Source organism: Rhinichthys klamathensis, unplaced genomic scaffold (assembly GCF_029890125.1).
Source record: "Rhinichthys klamathensis goyatoka isolate OS25496 unplaced genomic scaffold, OSU_Roscu_1.1 h1tg000232l_1, whole genome shotgun sequence".
NCBI classification, from domain to species: Eukaryota; Metazoa; Chordata; class Actinopteri; order Cypriniformes; family Leuciscidae; genus Rhinichthys; species Rhinichthys klamathensis.
Genome location: NW_026606756.1, coordinates 835,989 through 859,499, shown reverse-complemented (window position 1 = coordinate 859,499; position 23,511 = coordinate 835,989). Strand labels below are relative to the sequence as shown.

Here is a 23,511-nt window from a genome sequence, read left to right as displayed (position 1 = left end):
GTGCGCCTATCTTTGCTGATCTGGCTGCGAAGGATCAGAACTTTTGGGGGCTTCTTCTCAAATAACCAAAACAAGAACCAATAACACAAACATTCAGGCCAACAGGCTTGCCGAGCCTTTTGTTTTAACATACACGTGTATGTGTGTTCTGGGTACACCCTCATAGTGACTAATGATGAGTGGGGGCTCAGCTAACAAAACATGACACGGAAGAGGATATGACAAAACACAAGAGACAAAGAAACGAACAAAATATGGCTGTAAATGTTAGGCTGAGATAAAATGGCAGAATGATTCAAGCAGTGGTTAACTGTAGAGGTTATTAAGAGACAAGAAAAGAATGAAGGGGAAATGTGTCACTCACACATACATTCTCTGTTGAATGCATGTGAAAGCATGTCTAAAAAATTTATTAGAGGTTGATTAAATATCATTTATACAGACTCATCGGCACCGATAACCAAAATCTGATTATATCGGTTATCGGTAATAATCCACACCAATTTCCCGGTTCCCAATTTCCTGTTTGTGGTGGGAGCAGCTGAGAAGGGTCTGAGAGCAGCCTCTAGAGGTGAAATAAAAACTATCACTGACGCCGCATGGTGTTTGTTTTGACGTGACGCTACACTCAGCACTGAGCAGAATACATTAGATGAGTATTTAAAGCCTCGACAATGAAAAGTTAAGTACACAGTACTCTGTCTAGAGAACACAGAGTCATATTTTAAAATGTAATTTGTTGACTAGATGCTGCATTAGTAGAGAACAGTGCCGACAAGGCTGAGAGGACATTAACATTAGTAGGCTGCCTCAAACGATTAGAACAAATGTGACAAAAATACATGCAAATCTGAAACAAATGTTTAAATGTCATAATTGTTACGGTCTAATTGCATTAAGCATGGGACACACAAAGCCGACTTCAACGAACTAGCGGCGACAAAAAAATGATGGTGGTGTTGCCTCGCGTTGGCTGCGTCTGGACCAAAAAGCTGCTCTTGAACACACAGCACAGACTACAGCAGGTATCAATAGTTAATATTCGTCATTCAAAAGGAGAAACCGAAACATGAACAAAGCAGCGCTTGCTTGCCATTTTGAATATCTTTTATGTTGATAACTTTCTTAATTTTAAGCGGCTCATGTTAAAGGGATACTTCAGGATTTAGCATTAGGCAAGGCAAGGCAAGGCAAGTTTATTTATATAGCACATTTCATACACAATGGTACACATTAAGCTTTGTATTAGTAGGAAACCTGTAGTATTTTCAAATTACCGTGCTTTCCACCCTCATATCCTCCTAAGACGAGAGATTTATGCATTTTTTGTCTGGAAAAAATCCTCCAATGACGCAAAAATCGTCATTTTGCGTCATCGGAGGATTTTTTGGCCAGAGGCTAAAGACTACAGTCAGTAGTAGGGGCTGTCCCGCATGTTCTCAACCCGCCCATAGAGGGTGGGATCTCACTCACAGAATGTACACATAGTGTCAGCCATCTTTTTTTGGAAGCTAAGCTAGCAGGCTCTTGTTCTGTGGAGAAAGCTGAGTAGTAGGGGTTACCATCCTCTTTTTCCCGGACATGTCCGGCCGTCGATGTCCGGGATTCAGCTTTTGCTTTCTGCAGTCGCCATTCATTGTTTACATGCACACCTTTTGTTTCAATCTAACTGAATTCATTCCGATTGGTGAATCTGAATGTAGTGTTTACATGAACGCTAAACAAGTGATCGGTTGATGTGCGTTTTAACATTGCTAAGAAAATTCCCGCTCCTCCGTGAGAGATACGAGACCGGTGCGTCTCACAGGTGTCGCTCATCGGTCATCACGCCACCGGCCTCACGCCGTTCTCCCGCGGCCCTCAGTCTCGTCCTGCTTGCCACAGTAAACATAATGAATGGCGACCGTAGAACGCAAAAGCCGAATCCCGGACATTTTGGGCGATCTCGAAACACATTTTCGGGCAGACTCATCACGGAGACTCACTAGTAGCCTAGACTTGTTGTTTAACTACTGCGCTCTGTTACCGGTAGGCGTGGCCTCCTAGGGCAGCGAAGCAAGTGCATTCTGGGAGTTTTTTGTCTTTCATCCACATAAGCCAAAAACACATTTTCTGGCTTTTCTCAGTCTAGAAAGCTCCAAATTCAAAAATAATTTCACATTTCTTCTACATAAATGACACATTTTAAATACACATTCATCTTTCCAGAGGTGAAGTATCCCTTTAATGTTTAAGCGGCTTATTAAATTATTCATATTTTGGAATGCTCGGGTGGGATAACATAACATTAGATCAGCCTTCTGTCTGTGCTGTCTTGACTTGCTCTCTTTCATCACTTACGCTTTAATTCTCGTGCAATGACTCATTCACTAAATTGAACATCCAATCAGTGTTCCCACTCTCACCGGCGGCCCCGACATGCTGAATCGGGCAAACTGCCGCCGACGTGATCCTGAAGAGAGCTAATGTGTGGAACACTGCACGCTCACCGACGACCAGGCGTCATGTGTCCCAGCCCATAGTTTATATCCAACTGAGCATGTGTATGCATTCCCTAGCTAGCTGTTGCACATTTAAAGCTAGTAATGTGAGAATGCCAATTAATATGTTCATGCAGCTGAGAGGAACTTTTAAAAAACCAGGAACGCATTTGATTTCATTTAAAAATAAACATTTTAAACTATCGGCTAATTAATCGGTTATTGGCAGGTAACTTAGTTATCGTTACCAGAAAAATTCAATATCTGTCAATCTCTAAATTTTATTAGTCTAAATTTAGGGTTTTCATTAGATTAGATCAGGGATAGGCAACTTCCTGGAGGGTCACTGTCAGGGAGAGTTTAGCTTCAATCCTGATAAAACACACCTGCCTGAAACTTTCTAGTAATCCTGAAGACCTTGATCAGAGTGATAAGGTGAGTTTTATCAGGGTTAGAGCTAATGAATGAATGAATGAAAGGGAACTTCAAGACTCACACATGCATCTTGTTGAATGCTCTGAAGGATGTGTTTAGCAGGCACCAGGAAGTCAATGATGTAGCGCAGCCCGTCCCCACGGTATGTTGTCTCGACCACGTCCAACACCTGGCATAGCACGGTGGCCGCAGTGGCTTCAAATGGAGGGTAGAGAGCAGAGAGCGTGCTCTGGATACAGCTGTCCAGAGATTCAGAGTCCTGCAGAGAAACAAACAAACAAACGCTCAGAGGAAGCACTAAAAACCTTCTTTACATTTTAACTAGTCTCAACAGTATGACCTAAATACTATAAAAAAAATTGTTACTAATACAAACAATGCTAGATGACCTCAATTGTGCTACAGAAGACTCTTAGGAAGTGAATCATCCAAGCCTGGTGTAGTCTGTCAACAGACAGACCCAGCTTTCTTTCTGCAGCGTCCACACGTGTTCTGAAAGCAGCTGATCACAATCCCTAGTGGTCTCCATCAAGAGCCTTTCACTCTGAGAAGTTCAGAGAAGAACAGCGGCCGACGGTGAAACCTGACTCTTACAGCCAGTGCAGGGAGCGACCAAAACGCTGCTAAAAATATCAGCTGCTCCAGCCACACTTCAGGAAAAAGGCCTCTAGTCTAACTTTACTGTCTATTTGCTCTTCATTAACATGATCTCTTCCTCTGCCATTCACACATTTGAGGTTGAGCTTGGGTGATACATGCATTAATTAATCCTGCAAAGAAATGATGAAATTGTTTGTAGAGTCCATCCATCTTATTCACTGCATGTCACATCACGTCTGCAACAAAACGTGCACCACTAACTTTCTTGAAAAAATGAAGTGGGCTCAACGTAATCAGTGTTGAAGCATTTCTTTGTAAATAAAGATTACGTTCACTGCAAATATAGTAGTCTACCATCAACCAACAATCATGTCAGTGCTCGCTGGGCTAACATACAGGTAAGTTCACCTGAAATCTTAGTCTTACTGTGACCAGTGTTCGTCCCTAGTGCATCTGTCTTGTTTACAGTCATCAAGTCTCTTATAAAAGACACAGTACACACCAGTACGAATATAATATTTTTTCTTGTAACTTTCACCATGTGGCCCTTTCTCAACTTTCCCTTTCTCTCTCTTGTTCTCAGTAAAACACATAAAAGCATTATTGAATTGTTTATTTCCACAATCATCCTTTTCAATCAAGCGCTATTTAATGATAGAACTTTCGTAATTAGAACTAAAACTTGGTAACCATGTATGAATGCATATTTGTCCTTTTAACTGAACTTAGGACTGGTGATGCTTAAGATATTGTCAGTCATTCAGTGTTTCTGTAAAAAAAAAATAGATCACAGTAATAGATTACTGTAAAAAGTAAAAATAGATTACTGTAATTATTATAAAAAGATAATAATAATACTAATAACAATATGCAACCCACTAAGGATTGATGAGCTGCTGGGTCCATGAATATTAATCACGTTATCAGCATTCATTCAAACTGATTTGCTGAAATCAAAACAGGGACAGAATAGATGAATGCCAGGCAATGGGATTGCTGTTTGCGCATTAGTTCCACCTACTACTGGAAAAACCGGCATATCTCAAGCTTGTTCTTAAAAGCTGAATTATTCCATATTAACTTTTCAAAAATGAAATTTTGACAGGAAAATACAACAAAGAATATTGGTTACATGTAGCGCGTCGATTCTGCTTGCAATGTAAGACTCTCGCTCTCTCAGCAAAGCGACGGCGATACGTGCGCTTTTAGAGTTTATGGTACGTAAATACAGGTAACCTACACATCCATTGAGCTGCATTGAAATAGTACAGAATCTACAGAAAGCATGACGGAGAGCGAGTGAAGATTTAGTCCCATGTGCGAGTGATTTACTCGCATTGTAGAGGGTTGTTATGAGAGAAAGAAAGATAAAGAACATGGGAACGAACAAACTGGAAAACAACTTGGCACAGGTGCAAGCAAAGCAGACGCACAGGTGCACTGTGGGTCCAGCATTAAACAGGGTATGAGAGATTAAAGATGTCATGTAAGAGGACTGAGAAAGACCTTCTTGCACCCAAAACACTAACAGTTACAAGAAAACAATGTACCAGAGAGGTTTCCAAAAGGGGGATGTGGACCCAGCAACAGTATTAAAGAGATGATTGGGATACACACAATGAAAGGCACTAAGGCAACAAAAACTCAATGTTACATTTTTACATTTTAAATTGAGAAATTACATTTTAATGAACAGAAATTATTGACAGAAAAAGCGACTACACTTTATTTTGAAAGTCAAAGGTCAGCCTAACGGTAAACTAACAGTACAAACACAGTGTGATACATACATAGATACAATAGTGTGATGTTCACATACAGGTATTTTTTGGCAGGTGAAGATTACTAATGTCTGTAGTTTGAAGAATCAACAAAAGTTAATGACTGATAGAGTCCAACAAAGACAAACAATAATTTTCTCATTATAAAGGGAAGACTAAAGTGAAGCAGCAGGTTAAGTAAGGGCATCATGCTTTTCAACCTAACTGCTGCAGTGTGTGTGTGTGTGTGTGTGTGTGTTAGGGATGCTCATTTCGGTTAATTTTCCCGACCGACAACCGCCACTCGTTATCCGAGTATTAACCGTTAACTGATAAGATTATAATAGCCTATTGAATTAAATAAAAATAAAATTGCCGAGTGTCTATGACCCGTTAAAAATAAAAAATAAAAATGTTCACTGGTTTATTTGGCACCGATGGCACAGATGTCCCGGGAATACAGAGATAACGTCTCGCTAGAATGGCCAGCTTCGGGAAGCGACTTTCATTTGCTTGTGGATGTTTGCTTCGCAAGTGATATTGCATTGTACTTGTAACTACTGCTGTACTTGTAACTAACTACTGCTGTATTTTAATACCGAGTAGCATATTGTGCAAGTAACATCGTCACCTTTTCTGTCTAAATGGTCCCACACAGTACTTCTTTTCGCTCGCTCGCTTCATTTTGCTTGCTCAGCGAAATATGTCTGTAGCTGCCACGTGTGGTTGCGCGTGTCGACGCGCCCCGTGAGTTAACAAATATAGGCTATATAGTATTTTTTATAGTATTTTTTTAACCATGCAGCAAAAAAAAAAAAAAAAAAAAAAAAAAAAAAATTTAACTGTTAAACCGTTTAACTGATGATATTAATCGGTCAAAATGTTTACTTTCGGTTAACGGTTAAACGGTCAATATGAGCATCCCTAGTGTGTGTGTGTGTGTGTGTGTGTGTACTTAAAGTGATTTAAATTAAAGTCTTAACATAATTTAAATTTAGTTATATTAACATAATATTAATTAAAATGATAAAGAAATACTGTAAAGCAAAAGTCAAATAAAGATGTATAACACTAAACTGACATATTTTTGAGATTATTTATTACAACAGAAGTACGAGAGAGATGCGTGGATGGGCTATTATTTCTTCCGCAACCGCATCACAAATCTCATCATCTGTCCGCCATCCATCCGCACCAACGTTTTTGACCAATTTTCAAAACCGCACCCGCCCGCCATCCGCTGATTGGGCGATACAAGGCGCTGTTGATGACTAGAAAGCTCTCAGAATATCAGCAGTGAACTTTGTCTCCGATCGGCGCGCAGGGACAAAAATAAATAAATAGCCTAAATTAAACGCACTTCGGCAAACCTGACCTTATCTGATAGGCTACTGTACAATATTTTCATTGTAGCCTAATAGAAAACGCATTTTGGCACATAATTTCAACATGCTGCTATTGTATCCTCATCAGCCACTTGAAGGGCCATTTCTCTGCACATTCCTTGCGTTTCTTCTCCATCGACCTGACTATTTTGACAGATACCCACTGACACTGCTCGCTCACTCAGAGCTCAAAGGGGGAGGTGTTTAAAGATGTGATTGGACCAGCCCAGTGTCAATCAAGAAAATAACCAATGGGCCGCTGATCTACGCGTTTCATGTGCCGGTCTGTAAAAAAAAAAAAAAAAAAAAAAAAAAAAAATCTACGCTGACTTTTTTGTCCAATGCATTACACCGGCACAAATATCCCACCGCCTCCAATTAAGCAAAACTTAACGAAATGGGCTGCCGATGTACGAGTTTTATGGGCCGTTCAAACAAGGGCCCACAAAGCAGGTCGGCCAACCGGGAAAATGCCCGGTATGCCCAATGGCCAGTCCAGCAGTCTCTCTCCAGGTTTCTCCTCCACTGAAAATGGGGTTTGTAATGCGTCTTTAGATTCAGCTAATAGCAAATAAAAGAGAAGTGTCTAGCCTCAAGAACCGAGGAGTTCTCAACCAATTATTTCCATCAACATTTTTAGATGATTGAAGGCCAGTTTTTTATCTGCAAGACGGGCTTCAAAAGCAGGAGAAAGAGTGGTTTTCCTCTCAAACAGTTCCGACCGAGGTGCCAAGAAGGCATCAATCAAAGAGCAGGCTCTGGAGCTTGGGGAAAAGCTCTCTTGAGACCCACAGAAATCCTGCAGACTCTCTCCACTGAATAATGCATAACATAATTAGGACTCCCATTTAAACCCGCGCAGTAACACACACCACCCATCACCATAAGCAAAAGCAATTTAATTTTCCCAAGAGCCGTCACTCCAGCTAAAGCAAGTCAAATCGAGGCAAAGAGTGTCACGGCATGCGAAAAAGATGTTGATTAGAGCAGGCTGTGGTTTCATCTACTTATCATGACTAATGCTCAGTCATGAGTCTGACCGCTTGTAGTGTGTTGACTCAGGAAGGAAGAAGAATCAATGCAGACTTCCTTTCTCAAATAGTGTAAAAGCAAACATTTCCCAGAGAAAGTCAAATATTCCACATTCCTTCTCCATTTTTACCTTTTAAAGGTAAGAAACCACAGCTTAAGCTTTTCCTGTCAGTGAGCTGAATGGGAGACCCTAGAAGGGCTCAGTTTGAGAGAGGAGAGGGATTTACTGTTAGTCTACAGCAGACGGTTTAATTTCCTCCAGATCTAAATGGCCACACAAGCTGCTCATCCCTCTCCCTCTTTTTATCACTCATCTTGGTCTTTTCTCTAAGGCATTAGTGAGACAAGTTGGAGAGATTTGGGTCTACAATGGTATCATTCTGCAAAGATCCATAGTCATGACTACAGGATAAACACTGTGTCTCATGAATTTGTGTGAGTGCACTGTAACACACTTTTTCAGAGGGACAGTCTATGGTTTTCTGAGTGTTTGTGGTTGGACTTGTTCTTCATTATACTGAGTCCTCATAGACAGGCCCGAGCAGAATCTGAAGGAAAGTTATTTAGCATCTTCTGCAAGTGATTTTGGGACAGAACTGGCTGAATTCAGTGGAATGTGTTTCAAAATACTCTGCCACTCAAAAGTTTTGGGGTCAGTAAGATAAAAAAAAATCCAGCAAGGATGCATTAAATTTATGTTACAAGTGGTTACTATTTCAATGCTGTTATTTTGAGCTTTCTATTTAAAAAAGCATTTTGAAAAAATGTGTCATGGTTTCCTCAAAAATATTATGCAGCTCAGTGTTTTCAATATTGATTACAAAAAGAAATGTTTCTTGAACGCCATATCAGCATAGAATGATTTCTGAAGGATCATGTGACACTAAAGACTGGAGTAATGAAGCTGAAAATTCAGCTTTGCATCACAGGAATAAATTGCGAGGGAGTGCAAAAGGAAAATTAACTATTCTGATGACTTGATTGTGTCGGCCCAATTTTCACTTGGTGCACGAATGAATTAACCTGGCCCTAGCCAGATGAATTTCGCTCCGCCTAGCTTCACTCACATCCATCTGGAACCTCTTCCATTGAGAGTGATTTCTCCAACCAACTTTATGGTTTAGCCAATCAGGACGCAGGGCGGGAGTTTCATAGATGTGACGTAGTGGAGAAGCGACCGTGAGACTGTTTTGATTCAGACAACAATGGCGGCTCGCATCGAGGAAACAAGCGTTAACATTGATGCTGCTATTTCATCCGTGTTGTCCAATCTACCTAATATTGTTTCATTAAAAGAACATCAGAGAACGGCTCTTAAGGCTTTTGTTGGTGGAAACGATGTTATATAGATCAGTGCCTTCTCCCGACCGGATTCTTCAGCGTCACGGGTTGGCTTCGGTGTGAGTGGTTGAAATAGCACGTCGATAAAGATGACAGACAAGTGGCTTATCCAATCATATGCAAGGATTTTTGATAAGGCCCAGCCTTCTGAAACGCCATTTCAATGGATCGGTTCCAGATGGATGAGTGAAGCTAGGCGGAGCGAAATTCATCTGGCTAGGGCCAGGTTACGAATGAATTGCTTGTACTTGGAATTCTTACATCATGCCTGGTTAAGACCCTATCACTGACAGCTAAAACTATTATTTGCAAACATATTTAATAGGCTAAGTGAACCTTTTAAGCATGTTTATGCACTTTTAAAAGTTAGAATTCTGTTGAACTTTTTTAAAATGTCACATAAACGCTTTAGTCTGACTGAAACTGTACCATTCTGTTGTCTTGAAGTTGAACCAACAGATCTAGATAAATGTGATTGTTATGTAGCTCGGCTTCATCCAGCATGCCAACATGTTAATCAGACTACATCTTGTCTTGGCATTGTGCGCTTGCTCCAAAAACCATGGGATGTGCATTTAATCTTTCAAATATTAAATTATACATTGTTGTTGTCATTTGCAATTGCACAGACAGATGAAGACTGTGGCTTGACTGCACACACACACAAAAAAGAAAGAAATTCCTTTATGTTGTTTTTGTTTTTTGAAAACAATATTAAATCTTGGCATACATGTTGAATTTAACCATTTCCCAGAATGTGACAAACCGTCTAATGGCGGTTGACTGTGTCTAGAGATGTCGTTAGGAGGAGTGTTATTTACGGCATGGGCTCTTTTCACTAATGATAATCATGACGTGAGAGTGCATGGCATGATCCGGCATTGTTAAATCAAGCCTGTCCCCTTTTAAGATGGCAGCTTGGCCTTTGGCTGGACAATATTAGATTACTTAAATAAGCATCTCTATGGGTCACACTCTTACTGGTGTATAATCAAATCAATTGCATCTGTCTCCAGGGAACAAGGAATCCCTCTGTTGACTGTTTAACCCTTACAGGACATCATTTTAAGGAAAAAACAGAACAAGTATATTTGAAAAGCAGTGTAGTGGAACATAAACTATCATGTTTACATGTGTGCAGTAATACTTTTTGCATATTATGTTTGTGTAGTTAAGCTACAGTCTACATCTGTATGTCCAAGTACAGATGAGGCAATGTTAACTAATTGAAGAATTAAATACACGTCACACGTTATTCTCTGTCTTACAGAGCACAACACCTAGGACAACATTATATATATATATATATATATATATATATATATATATATATATATATATATATATATATCTGTTTGGCCAACTTCGCAAAATTTGACTGGCAAGATTCAAGTCAGACTAAAACATTTTTAAAAGATTAATTATTGCTTTAGTCGGACTGCAATCAAACTTTAAAGCCCATTTAAACATACATACTGTGCTTATGTACACTAAGGAGGTACTGCATAGGTTAGTGGTTGGATAGAGGATAGGAATGTGAGATGTTCAGACTTGTTCTTAAAAACTGCCATCTGAAAAAGAACACTAGAAGCCCAAAATTGAATAACATAACTAGAGAGATGATACAATCTATTAAAAAGGTGGGTCAATTTAAATAAGAGAGACCTTGTTCTTTGAAGTGTGGTTACGTAAAACTGCAGCTGAGCTCTATCAGATGTGTAAGGTAATAAGACATGGATCAAATATGTGCACACGCACACAGAGACAGTGTATGGCAGGGCAGAGCACTGGGGGCCTGACCTTTCACCCCAGCACAAATGACAGAATGAACCAGCTGTCCATTAGAGTGACACAGTGAAAGAGAAAAGAGTGACAGAGAAAGAGAGAGGCGTAAGCTACACAAAAGAGTGGACAAATAATTCCATTTCCAGTGTTTGTCCTGTCCCAGCTGATCAGGTGACCAGGCAATTGTGCATGAGGGTGGCACAGAGGTTTAGAGGGCGGAAACTCTGGTAGGGCACAATGTGATGGCGGTACATCAATGGAGAATTGTGAACACAAAAGAGGCATATAAACCTCTCTATCTTTCTCTTCCCCAAACCACTATATATATTTCCCTGCTTCATTATCAGCAGGCTGATAAGAATAAGGTTCTAGACATGTGAACATGTAGCATCTATCGACTTCCTGAAGAGGTGAAGCAGCTGTTGCACCATGACACCTCCCAATTATCACATCAAACAACTGTCCAATGCTGCTGACCTCACTCACAGATCACTGATGAGGTCACATCAACCTGAAACACCTTCCAATGCTCAAAAATAGCTCACTAGAAGAAAAACACATTCAGGAAATATTTATCTACTAGCTCACTACACAAATGGTACCTGGATAGACATTTTTCCAACAAAATGGATCCCCAGAGAAACAATTTTGCTTAAGAGAACAGGAAAGGACTGAAATTAGTAGAGCCTAAATATGGAACTATGTTCAACTGTGGCTGTCAGCAACATTTCATTTATAACTGTTGACAGGGTTGATATTTTGGCAGGAATCATAATCACTTATTTATAAAACATTTGCATTAAAGAGAAATTAAAATATGGTCATCATTTACTCACCCTCATATTGTTTCAAACCTGTATGATTTTCTGTCTTCAGTGGAACACAAAAGTTTATGGTCCAAACAACTGGTTGTCAGTGTACAAACAAACAAACAAAAGCATAGAGATATTTTTCAAAATGTCTTTTGTGTTCCAGAGAAGAAAAAGTCAGAGGTTTGGAGCGCCATGAGGGTGAGTAAATGATGAAAAAAAGTGTCATTTTTGAGTGAATTATCACTAAGATTGAGTTACAATAGCCAGAAGTTACGGAAAATTGGAAAAAAATATTGCAAGCGCTAAAACAGTTCATCAGATTCCTGGAGTGAGCAAGGCAAAAAATGAGAGCTGTCTGACATTCCACAGGGAAACAAACTGATGCTCACACAAGTCATAACTGTTCAAACAGCCCTCAAAGACATCAACAAACCCTCCCCATGTGCATTTTTTAAAATGATTTGCATAGTGTCCTCCTAACCAGACACAATGCGGTAAGTTTCTAGCGATAACTGATTCGTTGGTCAAAGCGGAAAAATTAAATGCTGCGCCTATCAGAATACATCTGATGTTTATTATATACGGTTATATAGACATAGAAACCAAATGATTGACAAAATGTTAAATCTGGTTAGGACATGGTCAATTCAGAACTATAAACACTGTCCATTCTGAACAAATTCAAATGAATTATTTTCAATTCTGAATCCCTGTATTATTTTACATAAAACAGTGTGTTGTGCTGATGTACAGATATAGGAGTATTGAAAAACAACCCTCAGATGGTGACAGCAATATAGAGTATCCCATCCGAGTTCTCTGAATGCTTGAAGAGTGTCAGTCTTTCAGACGGCCCACATGCTGACCCAGAGGCGTCAGGCTAGCGCTCTGATTCATACTGCCACTGGGCTGGCGTCAAGCTGTAAACAGTGTGCCTGGAGAAGCCAAGACTCATAAGAGGCTCTGTCCATCTACAGCTGTCAACTCAAAACAATCAAATGTCCATCATTAATACTATTTGGGCCCTACAGTCATTCTTGAAGGCTTTGTAGAGTGTGACCAATGGATGCATGTGTGTTTTCATTCACCTTGAAATGAAAACAGAGAACTGATCATCTGAATATCTTGCCCAACTTACACAGAACATACACCAGCAGTTTAGGACAGATGGTATTCTATATTCTACTTGATGAAATCGCTGCACGAACAATACTATGTTTAATTTATGGACATTTAGCATGGTGGTAATACTACAGTGTTCTTTGAAGTACCTTGGTATATCAAATTAATTTCACGGTACAGGGGCCATTGCTTAAATCCAATGAGTAGGAAATACTCAAGAGTTCCTCAGTGGGTCTCTCCTGTCACATGGCCCAGGATATGGTATGAGATCATAGCAATCATTTAAGTTGCAATGAAACACAAGTGCAATGGATATTTTCTTCCGTATTATGACACGTCAGAGTGAAACAGATAACCGAACAAGAAAAAAAATGTAGGGAGGGGACTTAGTTCTCTGCACCGGTTGCTGATTGGATTTTGAGATGTGGCGTTTAACTTAAAAATGTATTGCGAGCCTGAAGTCGATTGTGCAGGGGCGGGTTTAAGTGAACTAAATGACTGGACAAGTCCAGCATAGGTCACCTGAGAAAAGCCTTTTGTTTTCACAGAAAGAATGTTATGATTCGTTCTGCTATTCCAGCTCAACAGAGTTTCTATCATAATGTATCTCTATAAGTCTCTACTACTATGTCAACTCTATGTCTCTACTACTTCAATGAATCCTGAATGAGTGAATGTGGATTAAGACGATTGAGTGGCAGTAGCTAACCGATACACATTCATTAAGGGGCCGGCAGCTTTTAGCTTCAAGTGTCTCCTCAAAATAAATCCCAACTAATTTTAATCAGTCTTTCCCTGAAATTCAAACCTGCAGATGGGACTCCATCTAATACCACTGGCACATAATCAGTCAAATATACAACTTAAAATCTTGAGTCCTTGGGTCTTTGGGGTTAATCTCCAGAACGGTGTACAACTTCAGAGCGGCTACATTGAGATCAAAGCCTATTCATGAGCCAAACACACAAAAAAACTTTGACTTTTGGCCCTCTGCCACTGATGGATTGAGTCCTCGTCTCTTCTATTGTGAAGTGAGACTCCATTGGCTGAGAGCTGGATTGTGTGGAGACACTGTCTGGGGCTGAACTCAGCAGGATGTGACAGAGTAAGGTCATGTGGAAGGGGTTACATAAATTTGCGGGGGGGTCCCTATGTTTTCATTTGGCACAAGCAATGGGCACCAACTGTGAAGATAAACAATTCAGAAGATCACATGATAACAAAGTATAGCCATTCTAGGACAGTTACCCTTTACCAATCCTTTAAATGAAGATTTCAACTGAACCTGGATTTGTACTTCTGAGGGCAATTGTGTTTAACAACATTCGGAGTAAGCTACCAGGTCAGTGTGAATAACATGAGCAAGTTTCTGTCTAATGGTGACTTTCCCAACTTGATGTCTGACATTCCTTGATGTCCTTCAGAAGTAGCCTTTGTTATCACAGCGAATTTAGACGCAACTATTTTGGCATCTGCTAAAATATGTCACGGGACGTAAAAGGGCAGTGAGAATTCACCTAAATATGAGTTTACATCTCACTAAAATGTGTGCACATTTATTTATCCTATTTATTTATCCAATTCATCTTTTCCTCTACAAGTGGACCATTCATTGCTCCACACAGAACGGTTTTCTTTCCTGCCTAGTGTGTTGGGATTACCACGTTAAAGGAAAGACACCCAAAGGGTGTGACAGCATTCTTGAAGCAACAAGAGCCACCAAAACAAGTTCCATAGCAATACACTGATTCATAATGCAGTTCTATTCATGTTATTTAGAATATAATCTTTCAGCACAACTCCGTCAAACCCAAAGGTGGCTTTCAACTCTTTTGAAATCCTGATTTATACATTAAGATAATGTCATTTTTAAAGCGATAGTTCACCTAAAAATGAAAACTCAAAAAAGATTTGAAGAATGTTTCAGCTGTTTTTACCCAAACAATGAAAATCATTTGGGCTCAATACAACATGGGACCCCCATTGATTTTCACTGTATGGAGAGAGAAAAAAATGCTTGCAGGAATGGAACAACATCCATAGAAAGAAAACGCATGTGAATCAGTATATTGGATCAAGGCATTCGGTCTTAAAGCATCCAACTATACCTGCTGTCTTCTGTGTCATTAATGTTAATCCAAAAAAAGACTCTCATTGCCCCTGACTGAATCACTTTTGTAACTTTAATCAGAATAAATGCTAATTTAATTTTGCACAGTGAAGACTATGCAGTGTTTTTATACATTTGATTATTTTATACAATTTAATTAGGGCCCGAGCACCGATGTTGTGAGGACCCTATTGGAATTGCTCCGTTTATTTATGTAGTATTTCTTATTTCTGGTGCTTGAAGTTTTTCAGGTAGGTCCATTTCATTTGTGTCTTTGTTCTATTGTAGTTTGTTTTCCTATATGCTTGTAATTAGTTTCTTTGTCCTTATTTTATCGCTGTTTACTTGTCTTCAGTCAGCTTGAGTTTTTTTTTTTTTACTTAGGCTAGTATTACTTTTTGTGATATTGAAATTGGTGACAAGAATTATGAAATTTCAAATGAAAACCAATTTTGATATCATAAAAACCTTATTTAAAGCAAAAATAACTATATTGTGATATATATATATATATATATATATATATATATATATATATATCGTTATCGTGAAATAAAATGACTCGTATCATGATTTTGGTCTTCTGGCCCACCCCTATTTCTAGAGCACAAAATCAGCTTTTTAGAATGATTTCTAATGGATCATGTGACATGAATAAGTTACATTTTAAAATATAATAAAGTAGAAAACAGCTAATTGAAATCACAATAACATTAATATTAATAATATTTAAAAAAAACGTACTCTATGTGATCAAATAATTGCAGCATTACAAAAATCATACCGACTCAAAACATTTGAACGGCAGTGAATGTATAAGTATATATATATAACCCAAAAGGGCCACATTGGCAGATTTATCTTAGTTCTTGGGACTTCCTTAAAGTTAAGTAAACCCTCAGACACACACACACACATGAGACACATGCCTATACATTAAATACTGTAGACAAGATGTTTGTTATTACTGTTGAGACCCCCTATTTATCAAAAACCCTGCAGCTGCCTTCCTCACGAAGCCCCTGAAGAACGGAACGGCGAAATTCTTCAGTCAAGAGTCATGAAATCTTCTAAGCATGCAGCTTTTCTCTGAAGAGTTAAAGTTTAACACATCAGGGCAGGCTCAGGAAAAGCCCTCTACCTGAACACTCCAGACAAACCTCAGACCTCTCTAAAGCATCTGAGTAAACCTGCTCTTCAAACACAGTAACTAGATAACCCAGTGACCCTTGGACAAATGTCTCTACAGTGAGGTGGGCTGAATTAAAGATCGCCTCGCTGCTAAATTGCCCAGAGACACACAAAAAAAAGCAATGAAGGACAATAAATGGGCCTAATTTAAGGCTCTGGCATCTAGACAAGCAGAGGTGGACTTGAATGAATGAGCGGGAGGCTATTTAGCTTTTAAACGCATTTGTTTCCAGTTACCTCTACAGCTATTGTAAGCTACAGATCACTGAGCCAGAGCTGCAGTGTTTCCTGAAAAACTGAACCATATGCAGTTTGGGGGATTGGATGTTTAGATTGACTTCGTAAATTGTACCCAGCTCACTCAATTACAAGGACAGAGCGATTGTTCACAGGACAAGCCCAGCAGCGCTCTTAGAGAAGATACACTTCAGGTCAGAGGAAGTGCCTCATAAAGAGTTAGAACTATGAATGTTTGTGGTTCAACGAGCAGATGTAGCACAGCGCAACCTGCTCGGAGCGTAATTGTGGTTTGGACTGATGAATGAGCATATGAGTGTACTAATAGCAACATACTTCTACTCTAAACACTTCATTTTGCCCCTCTTTCCATCTTACATTCCATCATACAGAAGACAGGGCTAAATTGAATCCACACATGTCAGTGTTTTCAAACACGATGGAGAAAAATATGGTTTCAGATTAAACATATTGCCTTCATTCCTCACCTTCAGGGCAGCAGTCACCTTTAAGAGAGCGAAAGGCCAAGAGTGTTGCACACACATACACACTTCCCTTCCTCTCTGCATGGCTGACCTCTTTATAGGCTCGCTGAGATGTAAAAGAGACGAGTGTAATGCAGAGAACAGCTGGCGTGACAGGACTAAGCACACACACACATATGGCTACACCCCGATAGTCATGAAGATATGTCACACACAGACATATTCAAGCCGGCTCTATGAAACCTACAGAAAAACAGCAGAATGCAGTCAGCTCTCAGTGAAGTGCTGAATCCACAGTTTCGCTCCCCTCGGCTGCTTTACCTCTGTCAAGGACAGTAGAAGACCACCAACACACACTCTGACCACTTATTCATTAAAAACACACAATGACTAGAGGTTCTGTTCACATAAACCTTGAATAACCAGCAAACTACAACACTATAAAGATGTTCCCGCTTAGCTACACCCTTCTCTTCTAGTATACTCAATCTTACACTGTTGATATACATGTAATCAGCAGCAGTACAGTAAAACTCAGTAAAAACAGTAACAGTATCCCCCTCTCTCCCACCCCTCCCCCGTCTCAACCCCCGTAAGGTAAAGCCATTAGCACCTCTAAACTCCACCGCTGTCTGTACTCACCATGCTGCAGGCGGATTGTCCTTCCCTTCATTAGATTCATTTTCCAGTGAGTCCGGCAGCGTCCTGTGCCATGGCTGCGTGTGGGTGTGCGTGCATGTGTGCTGAGTGGGCAAGTTTGTGTGTGTTGCTCACTAACCCTTCCAAACTGCAGGTCTCCGACACACTGACACACTCCCCACACACTGCAGCAGCTCATGAGGTAGAGACCGCCCTCACACACTCTGCCCCTCCCCTCTCACACTGCCTGGCTGCCTGTCACTCAGAAAGTTATGGACACACCCAAAGCTCAAAAGCCCCACCCCTTCACACTCTACACAAGCTGCTGGAGCAAAACATGCACAAGGGGAAAAAAGTGTAAACACAAACATGCAAACTACATAATAAATATGCAGTGTCTTACAATTAAAAGAAAGTATTAAAGGGATAAGTTTACCCAAATAATGAAAATTCTATCATCACTAACTCACCTTTGTGTAGTTCTAAACCTGTATTGGCGCTTTTCCACTGCTGGTACGGCTCGGTACGGCTCAGTACGGTTCGGCTCGGCGCGACACGGTTCGGCTCGCTTTGCTTTTCCACTGCTGGTACGACTCGGCACGGCACGGCTCGGCTCGCTTTAGCTCGGTTTGCTTTTCCACTGCAGTTAGTACCGCTTCAAAGTGGGTGGGATTATAGTCGGACCGTTATAGTTTATCCGCTCCTCGGCAACCAACGAGACGAACGTCTGCACTTCGTCCACTGACCACGATTCAGCCATTTCTTTTTTATGGAAGTTTTCTTTCTTTCTTTTTTCTTCAAGCAAGTCAAGCAAGTAGTTTTAAAACAGGTGCTACAGCGGTGGCTGTTGTCTACTGGCTATTTAAATCTAGTGGGTTTAGTGTCTCGTGTCGCAAATACAATGACGCTGATAGTGACGATTCTGTCTCTCTGACCAATCAGTGATCTGTAGTGTTTTCACGTCACATTTAGTATCGGTACGGTACGCTTGGAACCTCAACAGAGCAGGTACCATTTAAAGCGAGCCGAAGCGAGCCGTACCGTACCGTACCATGCAGTGGAAATGCGCCATAAGTGAGCCGTACCGAACCGAACCGTACCGTTCCATGCAGTGGAAAAGCGCCATATGACTCTTTCTTCTGTGGAACACATAAGAAAATATTTATGTTTTTGTCAATGGGCACTACATTTTTCAAAATATCTACTTTTGTGTTCCACATAAGAAAGAAATTCATGAGGGTGAGTAAATTATAAATGTACATTTTTTAGGTAAACTATCCTCTCCGTAATGTATTATGTATTTTTACACATCATACATAAAAAAAATAAAAAAAATCAGCTCAAATCATCCAGCCAGTGTTGCTATTATAAAATATATATATTTATTATATAATTATAATATTTAATAAATATTATATTAATTATATATTTTTTTAAATCCGTCATTTAAATCAAGTTGAAATAAAATGTAAAAATTATACGAAAACTTAAAAGTAAAAAACGTATCTAAAAATTAACGTTGCCTTGGCAACTAACGAAATAAGTTTAAGTACTAAAATGACTAAAAATGAAATAAAAAATAAAGTTAATAGAAATGGTAGAAATGACAAAAGCACATAAAATTACTAAAACCTAAACTACAATTAAAATGTAAAGTGAAAGTATAAAAATATATATATATATATATAAAATTGCTTCCAACTGAACTGAACTGACTCCCTTTATGTGACATTAACTGACTATTGTATTATGTTATTTGTGGAAAAACAATGCTTTTGAATTCCATACGTTTACCAAAATACACAATTCAGTCAAATGTATTTTACTTGTAAGAACAGAAAGAGTCAAGGGAATTTACAGCAAAGGGTTTTTAAAGGAAACAGTGCAACCAGGATTTTCACTGAGACAACTACATAGCTACACCCAGAGACTGACTCCATGCTGGCATAGTGAATGGACACAGATCTCTAGTGGGAGGAGAAATGCTGTCCAAGATGAGTGATTGACACTTGATCTGCTTGTCACTGTCTAAAAGCTGAGAAGGGATCAACAAGGAGAAAGACAGACCGTGAGGGGTAGTGAACATGGGGCAGAGGGGGTCAGTGCCTCAGTCAAATGCACAGCTGGTCTAAGCTGCATTAAAGCACCTCTAACTTCATTTGAATCACAGTTATAATTAAATAATTAATTAATTATTTGTACCTCAGAATCCTTTTTTCTCTCTTTAGAAGTCTGAATGCCTCTTTCCATCTGCAGTTGTAGTTTTTTCGACCATTAACTGCATATTTTTACATTAAATAAAGATCCAACATTGATGACAGAATTATCCTTTTTGAGCGAACTAGCATCAGCTAAGCTTTTAAACAACATACATTTCCATAATAAGACTGCAGCCATGTGCTATCAGATTTGAAGAAGTGCAGTGGGTGAATTTACATAAGCCCCTTTCACACAGACATTCCGGAAAATACACGGATAAAGCGACCCGGGATTTGACCCGGGTTCGTTTGATTTTGCTTCATTCACACTGCCAGTTATTTGCCGGAATCAGAGAGCGCGTTCACACACAACCCGTGTATGTTCGGGAAAGACACGTGACATCGATGTGACATGTAATGTCTCAGCAACGTGTATAGTTTGCTTATGAGCTGCGATTTCTCTCTGGAGAAACCACGCGTGTGCATTTTTTTCTCTGATTCGATCATAAACTAGCGCATTACGTACCGTTTCACTAGCCTGCTTTCACTACACTTCAGCGTCATCATTACGACACGGCATTGGTTACGGCTTTTGTTCACACAGCGCGCGTTCCGGGTCTGAACACGGCAATGTTACTAGGTCCCCAACCCGGCATCGATCCCGGCATCAGTCCCGGGTTGTGTTTGAATTCACACAGAAGGCACTCTGGCAATTTGCCGGCAATTTGCCGGGTTCAAAGCGCTGTGTGAAAGGGGCTATATACTAATGTTTATACGTTTTTGAGGGTTTTTGAAAGAAGTTTCTTATTCTCACTGAGGCTACATTTATTTGGACAAAAATACAGTAAAAAAACAAAAAACTATTTTAATATGCAATTTATTCCTGTGATGGCAACGCTGAATATTCAGCTGCCATTAATCCAGTCTTCTGTGTCACATGATCCTTCAGAAATCATTCTATAGATACAGGGCTCCAGACTAACTTTTCCACTGGTTGCACTGGTGCTACCAACTTTCTCAGTTGGTCGCACCAGCATATGATTTGGTCGCACCTTTTTTTTTTTTTTTGGCTACATGCCATGGGATTAATCAATGCATGCTGATGAATAGTGGTTTTAATGGACCAAGGCTAGCAAAGGCTTTCTGGGTTGCAGCAGAAATACCTGTAATATATTAATTATCATTGCCAAATTTCAGGATTTTCATGGATTTTGGACAGTAATTTTAATCTGTAATTTTAAGCATTTTACATTTGAATTATATACAATCTATCTATTTACATTTGAATCATATTCTATCTATCTATCTATCTATCTTTCTTTCTTTCTATCTATCTATCTATCTATCTATCTATCTATCTATCTATCTATCTATCTATCTATCTATCTATCTATCTATCTATCTATCTATCTGTCTGTCTGTCTGTCTGTCTGTCTATTATCATCTTTCTATCTTTTAAAAATCATTAAACATTCAAATGTATGCATTACATTTTAAAAGATTAGAGTATTATAATAAACTGATACAGATTTTTCGTTATCAAAGTTTATAGTTGTAACAAAAAGCAGAAATCTCACACTCCTTACCTTCTGCATTTTATAATAATTTCCTTTTCCTCTGTCGAGCGATCATGAGAGTAATCGCTCGACAGAGGAAAATATAACCGCTGAAAAGACGTAGGAGGAAGGGGCTCTGTGTTTCGTGAGACCATTTTTATATACCTTAATTCGGCGCGTTTCACCATCAGTGTGCTATGCGCGTGACGTCTACGTTCGTCAATAAATAAACTGCACGTGTCTTGCGGAAGAAGATTGTAGACGGAACTTCTCTCCGTTAATGTCTATGGCGAGTCACGCAGGCACTGGGCTACTCCGCAGCCGAGACGACCCCGGGATAAAACAGTCCGAATATAAACACTTATTATAGGCGTACCGTAGTGATTCAGAATAAGTCAAAAACACGGTTTGGAAAATGGATTCATGATGTAGCCTACTCGTTCATTTTGAACATAAGTCACGGACTGCAGCAGCTGATACAACGGCGTTCTGTTGCTCAAGCGTCCACTCGCACAAATGCGACCACATAACATTTTAACTCGCACATTCTCAAAAAATGGTCGCATATGCGACCAATTTGGTCGCAGTCTGGAACCCTGAGATATATTATAATATGCTGATTTGCTTCTCAAGAAGCTCTCGTACTGGGCAAACAAATGCAACTCAGTGTATAAGTAAATTTTTAACCAGTTCCTTTTAATGTCATCTTGGATATTGATTTTCTTAAATAACATTAACAGGACCCTTAAATCAATAATTAAACCACATTCAAGTATATAAATCACTTTGGAAAAGTCAACAATACATCTGCTGGTATATATTTCCCCTGCTGGAAACAGCATGAGAATCCCTCAAACTCAAACATCTAGCTTTTATGTGAGCCTGATCTGCAAGAGCACAAAGGAGATTTCTCAGCTAAGTACCAAACTGCACATAAACCTGGACACTGAATTAAGGTCATACTAATTTGAATCCACACATATGTGGGTCTCTGTGTTTAAGTTTTTCATCACTATGTTAGGTCTGTCTATTTATATAGGGGTTCATTATAAATAGAGTCTGTGCAGTGTACGACCCTGCCTCACTAAAACTCTCAATGTCAAGCATGTGACCATTCCCAAATGAAAATATATTTACTTTTAACCAGGCATTGTAAAAACACATGTTCCTTTGGCTCTAGACCAGGGGTCCTCAACCATTTACAGGCAAAGGCTAAATTGATGTATAGAGAAATGGACCAGGGACCCCTGTCGTGTAAAAAAGTGCTGCATTTTAAGGCTGTAACACACCAAGCCGACATCAAAGAACTAGCCTTGCGTCGGCTGCGCTCTGGGACAAAAAGCTTCTCTTGAAAACACTGCAAAGACTACAGCCGACTGCCAACCAGCACTATACTGTATACTCACAATAAAAACAAAGTGTTGTGCTCTTTGCCAAATAAAGAAAAATAAACATGATGCGCGTTCTGCCATCTCTCTCAATGTGAAGTCCATTCTGAAACCCGTCCGAAAATGAACTATAACTCAGCGAATACTCAGTCACGCAGGCATACCGGCACACAGCCATGAAGCCTTAATTCTCTTCTTTTAAATTAAGTAATTTATATAAAAAACAAATATTCTCAGTTTATGCAATCTGTGTGAAAAGAGAGAGATGTCAGTCATTCTCATTTCAGCTCATTATAGCTCATTAAGTGCTAATGTGAACACGCCCACGGAGAGCACGCGCTATTCAAACGCAAATGATCTGAGTCAAGCCATGCAAACGTGTCAACGCCCACATCAACTCGATAAAAACATCAAGTTTGATCAGACTCATGTACTTTACGACGCTGTGAGGAATAATACTGTGCCGGTTTAGTTTCATTTTGAGGAGCAACGGATCCAGCTAAGGTGGAATAGATTTTTTTTTTATTCTTAAAGCAACACTATGGAACTTTTCAACCTTTATAATATATTTCCAAGACCCTTGTGATGGTACATCGACTTACAATAGGTTAAATGACACGTCTGTCATAGCCTGACGTGGTCTGTATCGCTTTTACTCGCACTATGTAACTTCGGGTTTCGGGTAGTAACCGGCAGCTTGCATCTGTGCCATATAAGGCCGGAGACACACTGGCTGCGTGGCGTAAGCGTCTCAGCTGCGTGGCGTGTCCGTTTTTATTTTTCGGCTCCCATGTTAACAGGTTAGAGCTTGCAGACTGCCTGCGTGACACGTGCATCTTGAGCCGCGCGGAAAACGCGCGCATGCTATAAATAGAACCGACGCCTATTTTTCACGCGACACGCAAGCGTGTTGGAAGCGTTTCCAGGCAAAATAGAATAGGAAAAGATGTTTATA

General features: G+C 39.7%; 1 protein-coding gene across 2 annotated transcripts in view; it reads right to left on the bottom strand.

The window, feature by feature from the left end:
• The window catches only part of plekhg4 (pleckstrin homology domain containing, family G (with RhoGef domain) member 4), an 80,944-nt gene extending 63,357 nt beyond the window's left edge, over positions 1–17,587 (bottom strand). For both annotated transcript variants that reach the window (XM_056265462.1, XM_056265463.1), the window contains exons 1-2: positions 17,418–17,587; positions 2,977–3,174 (exon numbers count right to left, since the gene is read on the bottom strand). In XM_056265462.1, the coding sequence (XP_056121437.1) occupies positions 2,977–3,174; positions 17,418–17,420 (201 nt within the window). In that variant the 5' untranslated portion in view covers positions 17,421–17,587. The remainder of the gene's footprint in view (positions 1–2,976; positions 3,175–17,417) is intronic.
• Positions 17,588–23,511: the final 5,924 nt, after the last annotated feature.